At 42.8% G+C, this 24,897-nt stretch overlaps 1 protein-coding gene across 5 annotated transcripts in view; it reads left to right on the plus strand.

Annotated features, from left to right (window-relative positions):
- The window catches only part of PTPRN2 (protein tyrosine phosphatase receptor type N2), an 831,667-nt gene that overhangs the window by 165,496 nt on the left and 641,274 nt on the right, over positions 1–24,897 (plus strand). Inside the window, exon 3 of one of the 5 annotated variants that reach the window (XM_058723631.1) lies at positions 4,642–4,766. The exons of the other annotated variants lie outside the window; for them this stretch is intronic. Within the exon in view, the coding sequence (XP_058579614.1) occupies positions 4,745–4,766 (22 nt within the window). The 5' untranslated portion in view covers positions 4,642–4,744. The remainder of the gene's footprint in view (positions 1–4,641; positions 4,767–24,897) is intronic. 5 annotated transcript variants of the gene reach the window in all.

Below are 24,897 nucleotides of genomic sequence, written 5' to 3' on the forward strand. Positions count from 1 at the left end.
GGGGGCTTGTCCCCTGGGGTAGGACTTGTTCCTGGGGAGGGGGCTTGTCCCCTGGGGTGGGACTTGTCCCTGGGGAAGGGGCTTGTCCCCTGAGAAGGAGGCTTGTCCCCTAGGGTGGGTCTTGTCCCAGGGGTGGGACTTGTCCCCTGGGTGGGAGCTTATCCCTGGAGGTGGGGAGGGGGGCCTGTCCCCTGGGGCGGGACTTTTCCCTGGGGGGTGGGACTTATCCCTGGGGGGGTGGGGCTTGTCCCTGGGGGAGGGGCTTGTCCCCTGGGGAGGGGACTTGTCCCTGGGGTGAGCTTGTCCCTGAGAGGGGGCTTGTTCCTGGGGTGGGACTTGTTCCCGGGGAGGGGGCTTGTCCCCTGGGGCAGGACTTTTCCCTGGGGGGTGGGGCTTATCCCTGGGGGGGGTGGGGCTTGTCCCTGGGGGAGGGACTTGTCCCTGGGGAGGGGACTTGTCCCTGGGGGAGGGCTTCTCCCCTGGGGAGGGGGCTTGTCCCCTAGAGTGGGTCTTGTCCCCTGGGGTGGGGGGGCTTGTCCCTGGGTGGGGGGAGCTTGTCCCTGGGCGAGGATTTGTCCCCTGGGGAGGGGGCTTGTCCCCTAGAGTGGGTCTTGTCCCTTGGGTGGGGACTTGTTCCTGGGGAGGGTGCTTGTCCCCTGGGGTGGGGGATCTTGTCCCTGGGAAGGGCTTGTCCCCAGGGTCGGGGGCTTGTTCCTGGGGGGGAGGAGCTTGTCCCTGGGCCATGATTTGTCCCCTGGGGGGGGCTTATCCCTGGGGTGGGGGGTCTTGTCTCTGGGGGAGGGCTTGCCCCGGGGGGGGGGGTTGTCCTTGGGGAGGCTGGAGATGTCTCCATCAGAAGCCTCAGGCCCATCTCCTGTTCCACAGACCTCTGGCAGAGGTGGGCCACGTCCCTGCAGACTCAGGAGGGGAGCCCTCTTCCCTGAGAGCTGTGCGTGTGAATCAGGGTTGTGGATAGTGTTCTGTCTTCCAGCCAGCTGTTGGGCTGTCATCACACTAATGGGCTAACGTACCTCCTAGTGGCAACTTCTGTTTGTGCCTCTGAGCTCACAGCATTCCTCATCTTGAATGCTCCTTTGGTGATTAATCTTCAGCTGCCTTGTAGAAACTCTGGTTTTGTGTTTCATCGTGTTGTTCTAGATGTACTCCTCTCCCTTCCCTAGCGTTAGGACATCATATTTGTATCAGTAAAATCAACATTTAACATCTTTGGGGGGATCATACACTCTGATGAAGTGATTTTTATAAAATTAATTTTTCTTCTTGTCACAGTGGTACCTTTCATTATGGAACATTTAGAGAATTCACATAATCAATAAGATACAGGTTGCTGTGGGCTCCCCATCCCAGTATTTTGTTCTTGTTTTCATGTGTGCTTTGTCAGTATTTCCTTTCTTGGTGGATTTGTGAGTATTCACAAATGAAGTCACAGTGAACTTTGTGACTTTCAACCTGCCTTTAAAATTTTACTTACTACATAGATTGGTTGATTTTTTTTTCAACGTTTTTTATTTATTTTTGGGACAGAGAGAGACAGAGCATGAACGGGGGAGGGGCAGAGAGAGAGGGAGACACAGAATCGGAAACAGGCTCCAGGCTCCGAGCCATCAGCCCAGAGCCTGACGCGGGGCTCGAACTCACGGACCGCGAGATCGTGACCTGGCTGAAGTCGGACGCTTAACCGACTGCGCCACCCAGGCGCCCCTAGATTGGTTGATTTTTATGTTAACCTAAGGTAAAGCAAATATCCATTTGCTCCCTTTCAATTTTGTTGATTTTTTCCGAAGTATATTTTCCTAGAACCGGAATTTCAGAACTCTGAGGAATCCAAAAGACGTCTCAGTTCTATGGCACTTATGGGTCTGATTCCTGCCCCATTGATATCGCCCACTGATGTCACCCCAGTTCATCCATTTAAGTGAATGTCTCCAGGGTGAGTAAATTCTCACTCTCAGGAGCTTAAATCTAATAGGTGCTCACTATGGCCAGGAGAATGGGATCAGTCTGCACGTCGCTATGTGTTCTCATGTACAACTAGGAAAGAGAAGTACTGTTATAGGTCATGCCCTGGAATTATTATTTTAAAAATTTGTACAAAAAAGGGAATTCCCTAACAAGGGCTTTTGTGTAATTTGCTTCTTTAGCATTAAGCTCGCTTCATATGGTTTTTCCTGAGAGGCCCTGTCAACCAAGGTTCTGATGTTTGAACCTTTGCCAGGTTAGGTCTTTCCCTGTCATGTGTCTGGATATATATTTTGCCCTGCTTTGCCTCCCACGTGCACATGAAGGCATCACAATGCCTTAATGGGAGAGGTTTTACAAAAATCTTGGAATAGCCTTACTAGAAAGGGGCAGAATGCTCATCCTGCCTGCCTTGGGAAGGGCTCATGTAGAACATTCTGGGACATGGGAGACACGGGGGACAGAGTAGAAGGAAATCTTGAGGGCCCCATGTGTTTGATGGAGATGCATAAAATCAGGAGTGGCATTAAGGAACAAATGTGTCTAATAAACAGCTTTGACTGCTATTCAGCTTTTCTGGATGGTGCTAGTTATGAGTTACATTGTGTCTACCCCCAAACTTGATATATTGAAATTTTAACCCCTAGTACCCCAGAACGTGACCTTATTTGGAAATGGAGTTGTTGCAAATGTAGTCAGTTAAGATGAGGTCATTAGGGTGGACACTAATCCAAATATGACTGATGTCCTTCTGGAAAGGGGAAATTTGGACACAAAGACAGACACAGAAGGATGACCATGTAAGGACACAGGTAGAGACAGCTGGCTACATACCATGGAGAGAGAGTTGTCACCAGAAAGTAGTTCAGCGGACACTGTGGTTTGGGACTGTGAGCCTCCACCACTGGGAGAAACAAATTTCTATTGTCCTAAGCCCCAGTACAGGGGACTTTGTAATGGGCCCGGCACATTACCACAGGCTCTGTCTCTTGAGCTGAGACTTAGTTCCTGGTCCATTTTGGTATGTCGGTCACCTTCTTGCTTCTCCCCCAGCTGCTTTTTTTTTTTAAATATGAAATTTATTGTCAGATTGGTTTCCATACAACACCCAGTGCTCGTCCCAACAGGTGCCCTCCTCAATGCCCATCACCCACCTTCCCCTCCCTCCCACTCCCCATCAACCCTCAGTTTATTCTCAGTTTTTGAGTCTCTTGTGGTTTGGCTCCCTCCCTCTCTAACTTTTTTTTTTTTTCCTTTCTCTCCCCCATGGTCTTCTGTTAAGTTTCTCAGGATCCACATAAGAGTGAAAAGATATGGTATCTGTCTTTCTCTGTATGACTTATTTCACTTAGCATAACACTCTCCAGTTCTATCCACGTTGCTACAAAAGGCCATATTTCATTCTTTCTCATTGCCAAGTAGTATTCCATTGTGTATATAAACCATAATTTCTTTGTCCATTCATCAGTTGATGGACATTTAGGCTTTTTCCACAATTTGGCTATTGTTGAGAGTGCTGCTCTAAACATTGGGGTACAAGTGCCCTATGCATCAGTACTCCTGTATCCCTTGGGTAAATTCCTAGCAGTGCTATTGCTGGGTCATACGGTAGATCTATTTTTAATTTTTTGAGGAACCTCCACACTGTTTTCCAGAGCGGCTGCACCAGTTTGCATCCCACCAACAGTGCAAGAGGGTTCCCATTACCCCAGCTGCTTTGGATCTCTGACCCCAGACTTGCACCTTTTCTCACTCACTAGCTCTTTGCCTTCCTGCCCCACACCCCGAAAAACTCGACTTCCCATTTGAGTGGGGAAAAACTGCTCATTTAGTCTTTGCCCCAAAGAGTCTCTTTTATTGTTTATTTTTTTGAAAGTCTGTACAGTCACTCTTAAGTGACAGGCATAGGCAAAACCAGTGCAGTTCTCTGCAGAGCAGAAATAATGTCCTGACAGGGTTGCCACACCCTTCCTGGTGTGATTGGAGCTAGGCTCTGAGAGTATTTTTAAGTAGATGCACACAGAGTCGTGTATTTTGGGGGGAAAGAGAAGTTGCAGATGAGGCTGCTGGACCAGCCCTGAGGTCTCCTCTGGCATCCTTTGACACTGAATTTGAGGCTGTGCAGGCCTTGAAAAGATAGGAGTGGGGAAGTCTGACTTTTCTTTCAAGTCACAAGCTGTGACATGGCACCAGGAAGAGGCAGCAGCCACCTGTGTCCTAGTACACCCCTCACGTCTGGCTGGAGAAGGACTGAAGCCCCCATTCCGGGGACCCAGAGGGGAGAACCATGGACAATCCACTTAAATGCTGGGTCTTGAGAAAACCTTCAATTTTGCCTGTTTCTTGTTTGTGCAGGACTCTCCATTCTCTCTTCTCTTCAATTACTGCAAACCCTGAAATTAACCTAGAATGTGCAGCCGTCAAGAGAAGGCACTAGTGGCACACTGTAATTTGATGGAAAGGAGCATTTCCCCTTGCACACACTTTTACAAATGGAATTCGGACATGTCATGTGTGCCGTCCCTCCAGTGGCCCATGCATGATGCATGTAGTGCTGTGGATAACAGAGACCACATGTGTGCACGTCTGCTTGATTGGCAGAGATGTGGGGTGGAAGGGGTAAGTTCCCTCTTTCCACCTGTAATTATCTTTCTGCTTCAGATGGCACCTTGGCGCTAGTGCTGCACATGCTGAATACACTTGGAGGGTTGAGGTGGATTGAAATGAAAAAGGCATCCGTCATGATAACCTCCTGGGAAGCCTGATGGGATGGAGACCACAACAAGGTAATTGGGTTGCAAGAGGAACATCTGGTTTTCTGCCTCTTTGCAGTAACTGTAGAGGTAGTCAGATGGGAAAGGAATTTGGAGGTGGATAAACTCCTCATGCTCAGAATCATACTCTTGTTCAATGACTCGAAACTTAGAGAAGGAAGAATGGGAACTCGGGCATGCTGCACCCCACGCACAGCCTGAGACACAACCAACCACACGCTGGCTGACCTGTCAGGCCAGAGGCCAGGCCATCGGTCCACTGTGCAGGAGGGCTCTGTGTTGCAGAGAGGCCTCAGAAAGGAGTTTTATCTTTTGCTTTGCACAATTTATCAGCCAACCTGAATGCGGCCATGAGTTGTGTTGTAGGAAATGGCACTAATGGTAGGCAGGCACCTGAAGATCTATTTTCGTTCTCATGTGAAGGACAATTACTTGTTATCTCAGGAGGGACCCTGTACTGTAATTATATCAGCAATTACAAGACATGAAAATTCCAGCTAATGTACATAGCCCTGCTTGCAAAGTGTCATCGCAAAGACATCAGTATCTAGGAAGTTTGGGCATGTGGCCCGCACAGGCATGAGGAGGAAGTGATAGTTCAGTCTAAGTAAAGGGAGATTACAGTTATTACAAGACTGACTGGGGATCACTAATATCTATCCACAAAAGACTAAATCAGATAATCTCTACATGCAAAAATTGTCTAGGGCCATCCAGTAGTAACTCAAGTCTGAGAATCCTTGGAGAAGTCTAAGTTCAGTTGAGGGGATTTAGTTTTATAAAAAAACAGACAGGAGGATTCTGGGAAGATGATAGAGTAGGAAACACCAGGAAACTGTCTCCCACCTGGACAGCAGCTGCACCAGAAAGACTGTGTCTGACTAACTATTTTGGAACTGTGGAGGCTACTGAAGGCTTGAACTTCCAGAAGTCTTAGATAGTAAATTGGAGTTAATTTTGGTTGCAGCTATTTTAAATTTTATTTTATTGTTTTATTTTTAAATGTTTTATTATTTTTTTTTATTCTGGAGAGAGAGAGCATGAGTGGGAGAAAGGGGCAGAAGGAGAGGAAGAGAGAGAATCTTAAGCAGGCTCCATGCACAGCCTGGAGCTGGACACGGGGCTCAATCCCATGACCCTGGGATCATGACCTGAGTTGAAATCAAGAGTCAGATGTTCAACTGACTGAGCCACCCAGGCACCCCTGGTAGATTTTAGCTAAATTTCAATTTGGCACAGGAGCAGCCTACCTGTCCCCCACCCTCAGCCCCTGACAGGCAGCTGTGCACATATTCTGGAAGCATTTGCACACAGCTTGTGCAAGCCAGGGTTGGTAGAAAGGGCCCTGCCCTTCAAATATTGGGGATATGTGTTCTAATGGCTGATTCCTGTGTCTGATCACACTTACACAAAGAGGTAGGTGGCCATTGTTGTTGAACCTCCCCCTGTTGTTGCAAGCCCCTCCCTGTCTGTCTCAAGTGACTTACAGGGGATTTAAAGGGCCAGTGCTCTACTTTTACTCCCTTCACTTGTCACTTCACCTTTTGGGAGCTGGACATTAAAGACTAGAACATTAAAAAAACAACTGTATTTATGGGGAAATATATTATACCTCAGGCTGATCGTTGGCACAGAGATGGCCTGCAGAAATCAGAAAGCCAAAAACTATAACAAAAAATAAATAAATAAAGAACCCCAGCAAATCCTGGGGAAGGAGAACGTGATTTCTAGAATTACCACATTATTAGATTCAAATATCCAGTGTTCAACAAAAACAACAAATGCACAAGACATGCAAAGAAATGAGAGTATAGCCCATTCAAAGGAAAAAAGATAACAGGAACTGTCTTTGAAAAAGATCTAATGGCAGATCTATTAGACAAAGACTTTAAAGCAACTGTCTTAATTAAAGATGCTTAAAGAACTAAAGGAAAATATGGAAAATGTCAGGAAAACAATGTGTGAACAAAATGGAACTTTCAATAAAGAGATAGAAAACATGAAATGAAACCAAAAAGAAATTCTGGAGTTCAAAAGTACAATAGCTGCGATGAGAATTTTACTGTAGGGATTCAAATGAAGATCTGGGCAGGCAGAAGAAAGAATCCATAAGCTTGAAGACAGGACAATGAAAATTACTGAATCTGAGGAACAGAAAGAAAAATGTTTGAAGGAGAGTAAACAGAGTCTCAGGGACATGTAGGATACCATCAAGCAGGCCAACATACCCATTGTGGGAATCCCAGTAGAAGAGAGAAAGGGGCAGAGAGAATATCTGAAAAAATAATGGCTGAAAAATCTCTAAATTTGATGAAAGGCATGAATACAAATATCCAAGAAGGTCAATTAACTCCCAAGTAAGATGAACTCAAAGAAATCCACACCAAGACATATTACAATCTAACTTTCAAAAGCCAAAGATAAAGAGTGAATCCTGAAAGCAGCAAGAGAGAAGAAAATTGTCACATACAAGGGATTCTCAATAAGAAAATGAGCAAATTTCTCATAAACTTTATAGAGGCCAAAAGACAGTGGGCCCATGTATTCAAAGTGCTGAATGAAAACAACTGTCAACCAAGAATCCTATATCCTACAAAACTGTCTTTCTTAAAAAAAATTTTTTTTAATGTTTATTTTTGAGAGAGACAGAGAGCAGGGGAAGAAAAGAGAGAGAGAGGGAGACATAGAATCCAAAGCAGGCTCCAGGCTCCAGGCTCCAAGCTGTCAGCACAGAGCCTGATGCGGGTCTTGAACTCATGAGCCCTCAAGAACATGCTCTGAGCTGAAGTTGGACAGTTAACCAACTGAGCCACTCAGGCGCCACCTACAAAACTGTCTTTCAAAAGTGAGGGAGAAATCAGGACATTCCCAGATAAACAAAGACTGAGGGGGGTTCATGACCAGTAGACCTGCCCTTCAAGATATGTGAAAGGGAATCTTATAAGATGAAATGTAAGTAGATAGTAGACACTAGACAGTAACTCAAAGCTGTATGGAGAAATAAAGATCTCAAAAAAAAGTAATGGGCAATATGAAAGCTAGTATTATTGAAACAATGGTTTGTAACCATACTTTCTATTTTCTACATGATTTAAGAGATTAATACATATATTTTTAAAATTTTAAATAAAAACATTTTGAGAGAGAGAGAGAGAGAGAGAGAAAGAGAGAGAGAGAATGAATGAAAATCTCAAACAGGTTCCACACTAAGCATGGAGCCTGATGTGGAGCTCAATCCCACAACCCTGGGATCACAACCTGAGCCGAAATCAAGAGTCTGAATCTCAAATGACCGAGCCATCTAGGCACCCCTGGAGACTAATACATTTAAAGGAAAAAAAAAATCAATTATTAATGTAAAAGCTAATACTAATAAAAAGCATTTGTTAGCATTACTATAACTTTGGTTTGTAACTCCAAATCTTGTTTTCTACATAATTTAGGCAAGTAATGCATTTAAAAATATTAATTTATTTTTTGGAGCACATAATGAATAAAGATGTAATTTTGTGACATCAGCAATTGAAAGGGGTGGGATGGATCTGTAAAGGAATAGGGTTTTTGTATGTTACTGAAGTTAAGCTGCTATAAATTCAAACTAGAATGCTATTACCTTAGGATGTTAAAGGTAATCTCCATGGTATCACAAAGAAGATAGCTATAGAAAAGGAATTAAGAAAAAATTTTAACATTTCACTACAAAAAAATCAACTAAACTCAAAAAAAGACAAGAGTGCAGTAAAATGAGAGACAAAAAAAGCTTATAGGCCACATAAAAAAAAATTAGCAAAATGACAGAAGGGAGTCCCTCCTTATCAGTAATTAAAAAATTTTTTTAATGTCTATTTTTGACAGAGAGAGAGAGCATGAGCGGGGGAGGGGCAGAGAGAGAGGGAGACACAGAATCCGAAGCAGGCTCCAGGCCCTGAGCTGTCAGCACAGAGCCCGACATGGGGCTCAAACCCACAGACCGCGAGATCATGACCTGAGCCGAAGTCAGATGCTGAACCAACTGAGCCACCTAGGCGCCCCAATCAGTAATCACTTTAAGTGCAAATATATTAAACTCTCCAATCAAAAGACAGAGGCTGGAAGAATGGATAAAAAACACATGATTCAACTGTATGATGTCTACAAGAGAGTCACTTGAATCCAGAGACACAAATGACTGAAAGAGAAATGATGGAAAATTATATTTCACACATAGTAAAGAAAAGAGAGAAAGGGTGCCTATGCTAATATCAGAAAAAATCAGCTTTAACTCAAAACAGTTTGCAAGAGACAAGGAAGGACATTATATGTTAATAAAAGGTTCAATAAAGCAAGAAGATGCAATTATAAACATGCACCTAATGACAGACCATCAAATTATATGAAGTAAAAACTGACAGAATTGAACGGAGAAACAGTTCAACGATAATTGTTGGAGACTTCAGTACTCTGCTCAAAATAATAGAACAACAAGACAGAAGATAAGTAAGGAAACAGAGGACTTAAACACACAATTAACCAACTAGGTCTAACACATAATATAAAACACTCCACCCAGCAGCCACACACACATTCTTCTCAAGTGCGTACAGGACATTTTCCAAGATAGACTGTATGTTAGACCACAAATTAATCTCAATAGATTTTAAAAGATAGTTATTATACAAATTATCTTCTCCAACCACAACAGGATGAAGCTAATCAATATCATAACAAAAACTGGAAAACTCACGTTCTTGTGAATTTAAACACTTTTAAATAACCAATGGATCAAAGAAGAAATCACAAGGAAAATTAGAAAATACTTAGAGGGATGAATGAAAACAAAACCATGGCCTACCAAAGCTTATGGGATACAGTGAAAGTAGTGCTAAATGGGAAATTTACTATAAATTATTACATTAAAAAACAAGAAAGATCTCAAATCAACAACCTAACCTTATAACTTAGGGAACTAGAAAAAGAAGAACAGACTGAACTTAAAGCTAGCAGAAAAAAAGTAATAATAGAGATTAGAACAGAGGTAAATGAAACAGAATAGAAAAACAATAGAGAAAATTGATGAAATCAAAAGTTTTTTCTTCAAAAAGATCAACAAAACTGACAAACCTTTAGCTAGGTGGACTAAGAAAAACAGGGAGAGGAACTCAAATTACTAAAGTCAGAAATGAAAGTGAGTTTATTATAACAAGGGCTAAGACAATACTATGAACAATTGTATGCCAAAATATTGGATAACCTAGATGAAATGGACAAATTCCTACAAATACAAAACCTACCAAGACTAAATATCAAAGAAATTGAAAATCTGAATAGACTTAAGTAGTAAGGAGATTGAATCAGTAGTGAAAAAAGTCTCCCAACAAAGAAAATCCCTGGACCTGATGGCTTCACTGGTGAATTCTACCAAGCACTTAAAGAAACATTAATGCCAATCCTTCTCAAAGTTTTCAAAAAAAAAAAAATTGAAGAGGAGGGAATACTTCTGAATTTATTCTGTGAGGCCATTGTAACCCTGATACCAAAGCCAAAGATACTACAAGGAAAGAAAGCTCTAAACCAGTATCTCTTATGAACCTTGATGCAAAATTCCTCAACAAAATGCTGGCAAACTGAATTCTACAGCATATACAAGGATTTATTCCTGGAATGCAAGGATGGCTCAACATAGGAAATTGAGTCAATGTATTCCACCACATTAACAGAATGAAGGGAAAAAAATTGGTATGGTCATCTCAATTGATGCAGAAAAAGCATTTGACAAAATTCAACAACATTCCTGATGAAGGCACTCAACAAAATACAGCTGACCCTTGAAAAACAAAGGTTTGAACTGCCTGAGTCCACTTATATGCAGATATTTTGGACAAATACAGCACAGTACTGTAAATGTATTTTCTCTTCTTTTTGATTTTCTTTTTTTTTAAGTTTATTTAGAGAGAGAGAGAGAATACCAAGCAGGCTCTGCTCTGTTAGTACAGAGCCTGACATGGGGCCTGATTCTCCGACCACACAACCTGAGCTGAAATCGAAGCCTGACACATGACTGAGTGAGCCATCCAGGCAACCCCCTTATGATTTTCTTAATAACATCTTTTCTGTAGCTTATCATAAGAATACAATGTATATTATAACATACAAAATATGTGTCAATTCACTATGTTATCAGGCTTCTGGTTAACAGTTGGCTATTAATAAAGTTTGGGGGGAGTCAGTAGTTTTACTTGGATTTTCAACTGCATGGGAAGATGGTGCCCTTAACCCCCATGTTGTTCAAGAGTCAACTACCTCCACATGATAAAAGCCATATAGAAAAACCCACAGCAAACATAATACTTAATGGTGAAAGACTGAAAGTTTTTTCTTTAAGATCAGGAATAAGGCAAGGATGCCACTTCTGTTCAGTATAATACTAGAAGTTCTGGTCAGAGCAGTTAAGCAAGAAAGAGAAATAATAGGTATCCAAATTGGAAAGGAAAAATTAAAATTATCTCTCTTTGCAGATGATATTATCTTATACATAGCAAATCCTAAAGACTCTAAAGAAAAATGCTGTTAGATCTAATAAATGAATTCAGCAAAATTACAGGACACAAAGACACACAAAAATTAGTTTTGTTTCTATAAATAAGCAATGAACAACCTGAAAAGGAAATTTAAAAGACAATTCCATTTACAATAGCATCAGGACGAATAAAATACTTAGGAATGAACTTGACCAGGGAGGTGCAGACTTGTACAATGAAAACTATAAAACATTGCTGAAAGAAATGAAAGGAGATATAAATAAATGAAAATTTATCTCATGTTCATGGATTGGAGACAATATTGCTAAAATGTCAATTACCCAAAATGATATACAGATTCAGTGTAATTTCTATCAAAATCCCAAAGTCATTTTTTGCAGAAATGGAAATATTTACTCAAAAACTCGTATGAAATCTCAATGTACCCTGAATAGCTAAACAATCCTGAGAAAGAGGACTTTTGAAACTAGAGGACTACCACTTCCTAAGTTCCAAAGTTTGCAGTTATCAAAACAGTTGTAGTATCATCATAAAGATAGATGTATAATATAGACCCAGGGAATAGTATAGGGATCCCAAAATAAACCCTCATGTGTATGGTCAAATGATTTTTGACAGAGGTGCCAAGAGCATTCAATGGGGGAAAGGATGGTCTTTTTTTTAAATTTTTTTTAAAAAAATTATTTTTATTTTTTTAACTTTGTAATTTAACTTTATTTTTTATTATTTTTTTAAATTTACATCCAAATTAGTTAGTATATAGTGAAGCAAAGATTTCAGGAGTAGATTCCTTAATGCCCCTTACCCATTTATCCCATCCCCCCTCCCACAACCCCTCCAGCAACCCTCAGTTTGTTCTTCATATTTAAGGTCTCTTTTGTTTTGTCCCCCTCCCTGTTTTTATATTATTTTTGTTTCTCTTCCCTTATGTTCATCTGTTTTGTCTCTTGAAGTCATGAGTGAAGTCATATGATTTTTGTCTTTCTTTCACTGACTCATTTCACTTAGCATAATACCCTCCAGTTCCATCCACGTAGTTGTAAATGGCAAGATTTCATTCTTTTTTAATTGCTGAGTAATACACCATTGTGTGTGTATATATATATATATATATATATATATATATATATATATATGCCACATTTTCTTTATCCATTCATCCATTGATGGACATTTGGGCTCTTTCCATACTTTGGCTATTGTTGATAGTGCTGCTATAAACGTGGGGGTGCATGTGTCCCTTTGAAACAGCACACCTGTATCCCTTGGATAAATGCCTAGTAGTACAATTGCTGGGTCGTAGGGTAGTTCTATTTTTAGTTTTTTGAGAAACCTTCATGCTGTTTTCCAGAGTGGCTGCACGAGCTTGCATTCCCACCAACAATGCAAAAGAGATCCTCTTTCTCTGCATCCTTGCCAACATCTGTTGTTGCCTGAGTTGTTAATGTTAGCCATTCTGACAGGTGTAAGGTGGTATCTCATTGTGGTTTTGATTTGTATTTCCCTGATGGCGAGGATGTTGAGCATTTTCTCATGTGTCGGTTGGCCATCTGGATGTCTTCTTTGGAGAAGTGTCTATTCATGTCTTTTGCCCATTTCTTCACTAGATTATTTGTTTTTTGGGTGTTGAGTTTGATAAGTTCTTTGTAGATTTTGGATACTAACCCTTTATCTGATATGTCATTTACAAATATCTTCTCCCATTCTGTTGGTTACCTTTTAGTTTTGCTGATTGTTTCCTTTGCTGTGCAGAAGCTTTTATTTTGATGAGGTCCCAGTAGTTCATTTTTGCTTCTGTTTCCCTTGCCTCCAGAGACATGTTGAGTAAGAAATTGCTGCGGGCAAGATCAAAGAGGTTTTTGCCTGCTTTCTCCTTGAGGATTTTGATGGCTTCCTGTCTTACATTGAGGTCTTTCATCCACTTTGGGTTTATTTTTGTGTATGGTGTAAGAAAGTGGTCCAGGTTCATTCTTCTGCATGTCGCTGTCCAGTTTTCCCAACACCATTTGCTGAAGAGACTGTCTTCATTCCACTGGATATTCTTTCTTGCTTTGTCAAAGATTAGTTGCCCATACATTTGTGGGTCCATTACCAGCTTCTTTATTCTATTCCAGTGATGTGAGTGTCTGTTCTTGTGCCAGTATCATACTGTCTTGATGATTACAGCTTTGTAGTATAGCTTGAAGTCTGGGATTGTGATGCCTCCTGCTTTGGTTTTCTTTATCAAGATTGCTTTGGCTGTTTGGGGTCTTTTCTGGTTCCATACAAATTTTAGGATTGTTTGTTCTAGCTCTGTGAAGAATGCTGGTGTTACTTTGATGGGGATCACGTTGAATATGTAGATTGCTTTGGGTAGTATTGATTTTAACAATATTTGTTCTTCCTATCCAGGAGCATGGAATCTTTTTCCATTTCTTTGTGTCTTCTTCAATTTCTTTCATAAGGTTTCTATAGTTTTCAGTGTATAGATTTTTCACCTCTTTGGTTAGATTTATTCCTAGGTATTTTATGGTTTTTGGTGCAACTGTAAATGGGATTGATTTCTTAATTTCTCTTTCTGTCGCTTCATGTTGGTGTATAGGAATGCAACCGATTTCTGTGCATTGATTTTATATCCTGCAACTTTGCTGAATTAATGAATCAGTTCTAGCAGTTTTTTGGTGGAATCTTTTGGGTTTTCCATATAGACTATCATGTCATCTGTGAAGAGTGAAAGTTTGACCTCCTCCTAGCTGATTTGGATGCTTTTTATTTCTTTGTGTTGTCTGATTGCAGAGGCTAAGACTTCCAATACTATGTTGAGTAACAGTGGTGAGCGTGGACATCCCTGTCTTGTTCCTGACCTTAGGGGGAAAGCTGTCAGTTTTTCCCCATTGAGGATGATAGTAGCTTTGGGTTGCTCGTATATGGCTTTTATCATCTCGAGGTATGATCCTTCTATTCCTACTTTCTTGAGGGTTTTTATCAAGAAAGGTATTTTGTCAAATGCTTTCTCTGCATCTGTTGAGAGTATCATATGGTTTTTGTCCTTTCTTTTATTGATGTGATGAATCACGTTAATTGTTTTGCGGATATTGAACCAGCCCTGCATCCCAGGTATAAATCCCACTTCGTTGTGGTGAATAATTTTTTTAATGTATTGTTGGATCCAGTTGGCTAATATCTTGTTGAGGATTTTTGCATCTATGTTCATCAGGGAAATTGGTCTATAGTTCTCCTTTTTAGTGGGGTCTCTGTCTGGTTTTGGAATCAGGATAATGCTGGCTTCATAGAAAGAGTTTGGAAGTTTTCCTTCCATTTCTAATTTTTGGAACAGTTTCAAGAGAATAGGTGTTAACTCTTCCTTAAATGTTTGGTAGAATCCCCCTGGCAAGCCATCTGGCTCTGGACTCTTGTTTTTTGGCAGATTTTTTTATTACTAATTCAATTTCCTTACTGGTTATGGGTCTGTTCAAATTTTCTATTTCTTCCTGTTTCAGTTTTGGTACTGTATATGTTTCTAGGAATTTGTTCATTTCTTCCAGATTTCCCATTGTATTGGCATATAATTGCTCATAATATTCTCTTATTATTGTTTTTATTTCTGTTGTTTTGGTTGTGGTTTCTCCTCTTTCATTCTTGATTTTACTTATTTGGGTCCTTTCCTTTTTCTTCTTGAGCAAACTGGCTAGTGGCTTATCAATTTTGTTAATTCTTTCAAAGAACCAGCTTCTGGTTTCCTTGATCTGTTCTACTGTTTTTTGGTTTCAATAGCATTAATTTCTGCTCTAATCTTTATTATTTCCTGTCTTCTGCTGGTTTTGGGTTTTATTTGCTGTTCTTTTTCTAGCTCCTTAAGGCATAAGGTTAGGTTGTGTATCAGATCTTTCTTCCTTCTTTAGAAAGGCCTGGATTACTATATATTTTTGTCTTATGACCGCCTTTGCTGCATCCCAGAGGTTTTGGGTTGTGGTGCTATCATTTTCGTTGATTTCCATATACTTTTTTAATTTCTTCTTTAACTGCTTGGTTAGCCCATTCATTCTTTAGTAGGATGTTCTTCAGTCTCCACGTATGTGTTACCTTTCCAAATTGTTTCTTGTGATTGATTTCGAGTTTCATAGCATTGTGGTCTGAAAATATGCATGGTATGATCTCGATCTTTTTGTACTTACTTAGGGCTGATTTGTGTCCCAGTATATGGTCTATTCTGGAGAATGTTCCATGTACACTGGAGAAGAATGTATATTCTACTGCTTTAGGATGAAATGTTCTGAATATATCTGTTAAGTCCATCTGGTCCAATGTGTCATTCAAAGCCATTGTTTCCTTGTTGATTTTTTGATTAGATGATCTGTCCATTGCTGTGAGTGGGGTGTCGAAGTCTCCTACAATTATGGTATTACTATCGATGAGTTTCTTTATGTTTGTGATTAATTGATTTATATATTTGGGTGCTTCCACATTTGGCACATAAATGTTTACAATTGTTAGGTCTTCTTGGTCTATAGACCCCTTGATTATGATATAATGCCCTTCTGCATCTCTTGATACAGTCTTTATTTTAAGGTCTAGATTGTCTGATATAAGTATGGCTACTCCGGCTTTCTTTTGTTGACCATTAGCATGATAGATGGTTCTCCATCCCCTTATTTTCAATCTGTAGGTGTCTTTAGGTCTAAAGTGGGTCTCTTGTAAACAGCACATAGATGGGTCTTGTTTTCTTTTCCATTCTGTTACCCTATGTCTTTTGATTGGAACATTGAGTCCACTGACGTTTAGAGTAAGTACTGAAAGATATGAATTTATTGCCATTATGATGCTTGTAGAGTTGAGTTTCTGGTGGTGTTCTCTGGTCCTTTCTAATCTTTTGTTGCTTTTGGTATATATATATTCATCTTTTCTCCCCTCAGAGAGTCCCCCTTAAAATTTCTTGCAGGGCTGGTCACAAACTCCTTTAATTTTTGTTTGCCTGGGAAACTTTTTATCTCTCCTTCTATTTTGAATGACAGCCTTGCTGGATAAAGAATTCTTGGCTGCATATTTTTCTGATTCAGCACACTGAATATATCCTGCCACTCCTTTCTGGCCTGCCAAGTTTCTGTGGATAGGTCTGCTACAAACCTGATCTGTCTTCCCTTGTAGGTTAGGGACTTTTTTTCCCTTGCTGCTTTCATGATTCTCTCCTTGCCTGAGTATTTTGTGAATTTGACTATGATATGCCTTGTTGATGGTCAGTTTTTGTTGAATCTAGTGGGAGTCCTCTGTGCTTCCTGGATTTTGATGTCTGTGTGTTTCCTCAGGTTAGGAAAATTTTCTGCTATGATTTGCTCACATAATTCTTCTACCCCTCTTTCTCTCTCTTCCTCCTCTGGGACCCCTATGATTCTGATGTTGTTCCTTTTTAATGAGTCACTGATTTCTCTAATTCTTAAATCGTGCTCTTTTGCCTTAATCTCCCTCTTTTTTTCTGCTTCCTTATTCTCTATAAGTTTGTCCTCTATATCGCTGATTCTCTGTTCTGCCTCGCCCATCCTTGTCGCTGCTGCATCCATCTGTGATTGCAGCTCAGTTAGAGCATTTTTAATTTCATTCTGGCTATTTTTTTACTTCTTTTATCTCTGCAGAAAGGGATTCTAATCTATTTTCGACTCCAGCTAATATTCTTATTATCGTGATTCTAAATTCCGGTTCAGACATCTTGCTTGTGTCTGTGTTGGTTAAATCCCTGGCTGTCGTTTTTTTCGTGCTCTTTCATTTGGGAATTCCTTCGTTTTGTCACTTTGAAGGGAGAAAAGGAATTAATGAGGTAGAAAAATTGAAATTAAAAACATTAAAATTAAAAAAAATATTAAAATTAAAAATTAAAAATACACACACACACAAAATCGAATAGATGATGCTAGATCCTAGGTGTGTTTTGGTCTGGGTGTAGAAAGTGGTTTGACAGATTAGAGAAACAAAAAAAAAAGAAGGAGGGGGGAGAGAAAAAAAAGGAAATCATTTGAGAATTTGAAAAAATGAATACACTAAAGTAGACTAAAATACACAAAAGTAGAGAATATAGTAGAAAAAAATTATAGAAAAATATTTTTAATAAAAATTAAAAAGAAAAAATATGAATTTTTTCGTTTTCTGTATTTAAGAAAAAAGAAAAAAACAAAAAAGAAAAATGATAAAAAAAGAAAAAAGACAAAAAAAAGAAATCGTTTGAAAATTTGAAAAAGTGAATACACTGCAGTAGACTGAAATAAAATGGGAGTAAGATAGAATTTGAAAAAAATTACATAAAAGCAAAAAATATAGTAATAAAAATTAAACAAAATGTTTTTAAAAGAAATTGAAAGTAAAAATGAAGTTTTTCTCTTTCTGCATTCAAGAAAAAGAAAAGCAATGAAAAAGAAAAAAAGAAAAAGAAAGAAAAAAAGGAAATTGTTTGAAAATTTGAAAAGGTGAGTACACTGAAGTAGACTAAAATGATGGAAGTAAAGTAGAATTTGAAAAAATTTACACAAAAGTAAAAAAATACAGTAATAAAAATTAAAGACATATTTTTAATAAAAATTGAAAGTAAAAATGAGTTTTTTCTCTTTCTGTATTCAAGAAAAAGAAAAGAATGGTAAAAGAGAAAAAGGAAAGAGAGAAAAAAATTGAATAGATGAAACTGCTAACAGATTGAAGTGGGACTGAAATTGCTTCGTTTTCCCCTAGAGGTCAGTCCATGTAGCTCTTCATAGTCCATAAATTAAGCGGATGGTGAGGTTTGTGTTCTTGAAGAGCGAAGTTGGCTCAGTTGGGCAGGGCTCCGTGTGACGGCTCCGCTCTCCCCTAGATGGCGCTGCTAGCCTACTGGGGTGGATTGTTGCGGTGCTCCTTGGTGTGCGTGTGCACATGCGCGGGAGCGGTGAAAAATGACGCCACCCAGCTACCCGGTCTGTTCTCCTGGATCAGCAATCACGCACCGGTCCTCCGTCTTCAGCTCTTGTCCACTCCCCGCTTTTCCACTCTCTGTGACCAGGCCCAAGGCAGTACCTCTCGCCCAAGTTTTGTCTCAGGTGCGGCTGTTTTCCCCGGCCCCTTACTGCCAAAGGACTGCGGCTTTGACCTGCTCCGCCCCTCTGCGGGAGGGTCTCACCGAGCAATGGCTGAATGTCGGCTGCACCCAAGAATGCCCGCTGGACCCTGCTGTTTCTGGTGCCCCGAGACTGCAGCTAGGTGCCAGCCCACCCCCCTCCCCCAAAATTGGGAGACAGTGTAGCCTAAGCGTTTCAGGGACCATCGAAAATTGCAACACACATCTGGCACCAGGCTTCACCCTCAACAATCTTGCCCCAGCATCAGCGAATGTGGCTGCCTTCCGGGGTCTGCTGGGACCAGGTGGCTTCAACAGTCTCTACCAAATGTCCTTCCAGCATTGGAACTGCTTTTCCCTGTGTGGCCCGAGAACCTCCCGGATCCCACTCTGTTCCTGGGGATTCACCTTTCCCACCAGAGCACTTCCAGGTATCGAGCTGTGGAGTTGCAGCCTTTGTGCTCCCCTTGTTTACAGTCTTAATGGAACTTAAACCCTCTCCTTTCTCCTTTCTCCCTTTTTAGTTTAGTCCCTGCAGCTGTTTCCAATTTTCCACTTTCTCTCCAGCTGCTTTTGGGGAGGGGTGCTTTTCCCATATGCTCCCCCCTCCCCAGTCTCCATCCTCTCTCTGCCCGCAAAAGGTGTTCCCTACCTTTCGGGGCTTCTTGCTCCCCAAGTTCAGCTCTTCGTGTTGTGTACCTGCTGAATTCTGTGGTTCAGGTTGTGCAGATTGTTGTGTTAATCTTCCAATCGGTCTTCTAGGTGTGTAGGATGGTTTAGTGTTTGTCTGGCTGTATTTCACGGACGCAAGACACACAAAAAGCTTCCATGCTGCTCTGCCATCTTGGCTTCTCCTCGGGAAAGGATGGTCTTTTTAACCAATGAAATCTGAAAACTGAATATCCACATGCAAAAGCATGAAGTTGGGACCCTTGTGTAACCCCACATACAAGAATTAATTCCAGATGGATCTAGGATCTAAATGTAAGGCCTAAAATAATAAAACTCTTGGAAGAAAATACAGGACAAAATCTACATGACATTGGATTTGGCAGTGATTTCTTGACTATGACACCAAAGGCATAGGCAACAAAAGAGGGAATAGACAAATTATGTTTTTAAAAATTGTGCATTAAAAGATACTATCTACAGAATAAAAAGGCAACCTACAGAATGGGGGAAAATATTTGAAAATCCCAGATGATGAGGGATTAATACCCAGAATATATAAAGAACTCCTACAACGCAATAACAACAACCAACAGCACAATCCAATTCAGAAGTGGATAAAGGACTTGAATACACATTTCTATAAAGAAGATATATGAATGGCCAAAAAGCACATGCAAAGATATTCCATACCAGTAATTATTAAGAAGTGAATATCAAAACTGCATTGAGATACCATCTCACACCCATTAGGGTGACTACTCACAAAGAAACGGGAAACAACAAGTGTTGGCGAGGATGTGGAAAAATTGGGCCCCTTGTGCACTGTTGGTAGGAATGTAAAATGGTGCAGCTGTCATGGAAAACCATATGGACATTCCTCATGAAGTTAAACATAGAACTACCATATGGCTCAGCAATTTTACTTCTGGATACCTACTCAAGAGAATTGAAAGCAGGGTCTTGAAGAGATATTTGTACACCTATGTTCACAGAAGCATTATTCACAGTAGCTAAAATGTGGAAGTAACTCAATTGTCCACTGACAGATGAATAAATAAGCTAAGTGTGGTATATCCATACAATAGAGTATTTTTTAGTCTTAAGAAGGAAAGAAATTCTAACACCTGCTACAACATGGATAAACCTTGACATCATGCTCAGTGAAGTAAACCAGTCACAAAAAGACAAATACTGTATGATTCCACTTCTATGAGATACCTAGAGTTTGTCAAAATCATAAAGACAGGGGGGGGCCTGGGTGGCTCAGTTGGTTAGCATCCGACTTTGGCTCAGGTCATGATCTCACGGTTTGTGAGTTTGAGCCCCGCATTGGGCTCTGTGCTCATAGCTCGGAGCCTGGATCCACTTCAGATTCTGTGTCTCCCTCTCTCTCTGCCCCTTTCCCATTTGCGCATGTGCGCGTTCTCTCTCCCTTTCTCTATCTCTCTCTGTCTCTCTGTCAAAAATAATAAACGTTAAAAAAATGTTCAAAATCATAGAGACAGAAAGTAGAATGGTATTGCTAGGGGCTGGATCAAGAGGAGAATGGGGATTTAGTGTTTAATAGAGTTTCAGTTGAAGAGGTTGAGAAGAGTTATGGGAATGGATGGTGGCGATGGTTGCCCAGCAGTGTGAACATGTGTAATACCGCTGGACTGCACACTGAAAAGTAGCGAAGGTGGTAAATATTATGTTATGCATATTATATCACAATAAAAGAAAGAAAACAAACAACAGCAACATCAATGATGCCAGTATCAGCTACTGAGATACTCAGGTTTTAAGATTGGATTTTGATAAATTGCACAGGCAACAAAGCCATTAGGGAGGAATTGATTTATTTGCTTAATCTGATACAAGAATCATAGGTAAAAGGGTCTTAAATAGTCTTGAGTGGCTTGTCATTCATGAGCAAAAATGGATGAACAGAGAAGGGAAGGGAGAACATGAATGAGACAATCTAATGAGTCCTAATGACTGCATTGATCCAACTGGAAATGCCTGATAAGGAATGCTCCATCAGTTATCACACCCGGCACACATATCCTCTCCTCCGTGGGGGTAAGCCCTGTACTTCGAGCTGGTGACAATTTATTTGAAGGGAGGGAGGAGCCTTAAAGTGGAGAGCCAGTGTGCCTTGCCTCCTCTTGGTAGAATGGAGTTAATGAGACAGCTCCTCAGTGATAGCATGAGGCCTGCTTGTGGCCCTGGTTCCAGTTATCTCTGAGGCGAAAGGCAATGAGCTTGCACATGTGTGCATGCGTGCTACCTTCCTGTGGAAGCCTGTGGAAGGCATACACGTGGAGCCTTCCTGTGGACAGGACGGCCTGAGCAGAAGTCCCAGCTCTTCACTTTTGTGGTGGTTTGGGACAACTATGTGGGACAACTTGCCTTTAGCTAACTGAGGTTTCTCTGGACCCCAGAGTCTTTCAGCAGATCATCAATGTTTGAAGACCAGGATCAGGAGGAACATCAGGAGAAGCAGGCCTCAGGCACCCAGGCTGGCACAGGCCCGGGTCTCGGGAGCCCGCGTGATTTGCCGGGGGTCGCCTGGCCCCTGCCGGGGTGACTCCAGGCACCACCTTGGATGTCCTGCATTTCCCAGGTTCATTTCTGCGGTCCTCAGAAGCCCACCCCCAGTTGGCAGGTTACCTGCTGCCTTGCAAACCTGCCACTGGTGTCAAAGGGGCCGCCGCCTTCCAAGCCCACTTTAGGGCTGGACGGGTGCAGGTGTGCCGGGAAGGCCACGCCCTGTGTTAAGCCTCGCTCCGTGTGGAGCTGGGGGATGAGTAGCTCAGGGTCTCTCTAGCTGCCTAGGTGCACCTCTGGTCCACGGCCACTCTCTGGGCCACTGTCCTCATATGTGGAGACCAAGGGAGGTCTGTGGGGCCACTTTCAGTGATGATGGAGGCCCTGGAACGCTTTCCTCAGGCCCCAGGGATGGAGACAAGCTGTGGACTCATGAACATGGGAGGTGGGGAGGCTGCTGGGGGTTCAGCTGCTCTCGGATTTTGCAGTGTGACTGCACCCCGCAGCTCCCTGGGCTTTGGTCTGGCCTGCAGACTACACACCGTCCTGTCCCGGTCACCCAGGTTCTGTGTGTGCTGGGAAGGGATGCCAGCAGTTTAGGTTCTCGTGCCTGTGGTGGGGACGCCGCACTGTGGCAGCCTGATCCTAGGATGCCTTGCTGCATGATCTGCAGGGTTTGGTTCTGAGCACACCCCGGAGCTTTGGCCGTGGCGCACAGAACCTCCTTCCCTGCTCTGTTCGGCCTTTGATCCACCAGCCGTGCCCCAGCGCCTCCCCACGTCTGCTTTGTTGGGTCTCCCTTCTGGGTGTGGCAGGGCTGGCCGCTGCGTGGAGCACTGCAGACGCTCTGGGCTGGGGGCACTGGGGCTTGGGTGGAGGGTGACGTGCTGCATGGCAGGAGTGTGGGGGGAGGGCAGCACCTGTGCGGGCAGCCCTACTGCCTAGTGCGGTGCTGGTTCCCTGGTGCCCGTGTCTGGGTGGGTCCGAGGGAGGGCAGCAGGTGGCAGGAAATAAGGACACTTCCTCTCCTTTCCCTCTGCCTCTCTTGGCCCTAGAAAGAGTGGAAGGGGCCCAAGCTTCGCTCCCGCGGCTGTGCACGGACACCTAATTTGCAAGCATCCACCTAAGCAGGGAGTTGACTTGGTCCTGTTTTAACATGAGGTCACACTTATATTTGTTTCTCTGCTTTGGGCCCTCCTGAGGGGAATGATGCCCTCAGGTACTGTGGGTCCCAGGTGGGGCCAGACTCCTGGGGAGCCCATGTCTGCTGTGGATCAGATTCCACCTCCCAGCCAGCCAGTGCATGGCTGCTGGGCCTCTGGCAGTCACTCGGTCACTCGTCACTTGTGCATGCCCCTTTTCTTCTAGTCTCCTTTTCTTGTTCACACCCTGTCCCCATCACCTGCAGTGCCGCGGAGATGTGCAGAAGGGGCCGCTGGCTCTCTGGCCGGCAGCTTCCCTGCCCCATGCTTCTCCTTCGTCAGACTCTTGTTAGCTGTGACCAGATAGTCTCTGTGCCTGTCTGTCCCTCCACCCAGGGCAGCCATAGACCAGACGGGACCCTTTTAGTCCATGCCATGGCAGTCATAAAACAGGATGTGGGAGCTGCAGGGGTGACAACTGATCTCCAGTGAAGCCTTTCCTTTCCTGGAAGGGAATTGCAGTGACTCACTCAAGGCCATAAGCCATTTAGCCTCAGGAGATGATTCATGATGTAATCCTGTGACTTTGGGGGAAGGATTTAATTTTGTCCAACGAATATTGCTTAAGCCCGCATCATGTAAGATATTGGGATTGCAATAGTGCCATGACATTGAGTGCTGTTTCCATAGTGTCGCTTAGATTCTCACTAACTTAAATTCAGTTACTCGCCAGAATGCAAACTCCTCAGAATGGAGGGTGTGGGGTGCCCCCCCCAGCCCCGTTAACATTCTGGGCCAGCTTGTCTGGGGCTTGTGGGGGGGGCACCTTGGCACCTCAAAAAGTATGCATGGAGGCTGTGCCCCTAAGTTTTGGCCTATTTAGGGTGACACTGAAATATGGACCTCCCAAGTGCAAAAAAACCCAAGACAGCCCTGGTGCCCTGGTCTGCAGTTGCTGGATCTAAGTACAGTCACAGATGTTCTCTGTAGGTGAGACTCCAGATTCTTCTGTGGTCCTGCAGTCACCACTGCTCTTGGAGTGAGTGTGCTTTATTCTCCATCCCTCTCTGTCGGCCTGTGTGCTGTGTCTTTCCCATGTCCTATGGGACACTGAGCAGACCCTTCTTCCCTCCCTTCCCTGCATGATCTCTGACTTTCGTGAAGGGTGGACTTACAGACATCCGACAAGGTGTGCTTCACACCCCAGTTCTCCAGTTCCTGGGTCTGTCCTTGCACCAGGGCACCCGCCAGCTCCCGGGCTGTGCTCTACCCTTTCGCTCCCACACATTCCCCTCCACATGCACGCCAGAATCCCTGTCCGTTCCGTAGATACAAACACTCTACATTCTCACCATCTGCCTCTCTGCTGCCACTTCCAGCCATGTTGTAGAGATCATTTTCTCCATTAAAATATATCAAGTGTTTTGCTAAGTACATGTTTTTCCATAAGAAATTATTCTTGGTTATTAAACTAGCATTTTCTCCCCCCACTTGTGACAGCAATGGCTCTTTAGAAGAATGCAGTCATGCTGTGACATGGGGTGCCGGGGACCCACCCGGAGCATCACGCGTACCCTGGGGACACTCCTGGGCCCTGGCTGTGTGGAGTCCCCTCCCAGCCATTGCCTTCACTCTCTGCTCCCTGAGGGTCCATCTCCTTCCCTTGTGGTAGCAGAACAGGAAAAGAGTGCCAGTTTATTAGACCTTTCGCTGCCAGAGAAATGGGAAATGGCAGAGAGAAAAGAACAAAGGGAGAATGAAGTCCCACATGTCCCGCTTTCCTGTGCGTCCCAGGGATGGAGCCTGGCTCTGCCTGTCTGGGCTACGCCTCTGAATAGCTGTCAGAACCTCGTGAGTTCCAGGCAACTTCAGGCCACTTAGGGTCATTGCTGCCACTGCATCACTGATCCTGGTTCCTGACTGTCCTCACCTTCTTCATGGAAGGTTTCTGGCTTTCTCTTTCTATTCCCTATCTTGCAGTGTATATCTAGGTCACCCTTCATAATGATGGGCCCTCAGTCCAGCAGAGGCTGCCTTGGGGTCCAAGTGCAATTTGCAGGGAATCCAGGTTTCCTGCCTGTGCTCAGCTTTTACTCAAACAGAGAATATCCTAAATCAGGATATTTTTCCAGGATCTGGGAGAGAGGAGTTCCTGGAGTAGGGGATATTGGTCAGGGTTTGAAGAGCTCACCCAGAGCCAGGACCAACCCTGGGAGACCTTCCCTGGCTGG

Source organism: Neofelis nebulosa, chromosome 4, assembly GCF_028018385.1.
Source record: "Neofelis nebulosa isolate mNeoNeb1 chromosome 4, mNeoNeb1.pri, whole genome shotgun sequence".
NCBI classification, from domain to species: Eukaryota; Metazoa; Chordata; class Mammalia; order Carnivora; family Felidae; genus Neofelis; species Neofelis nebulosa.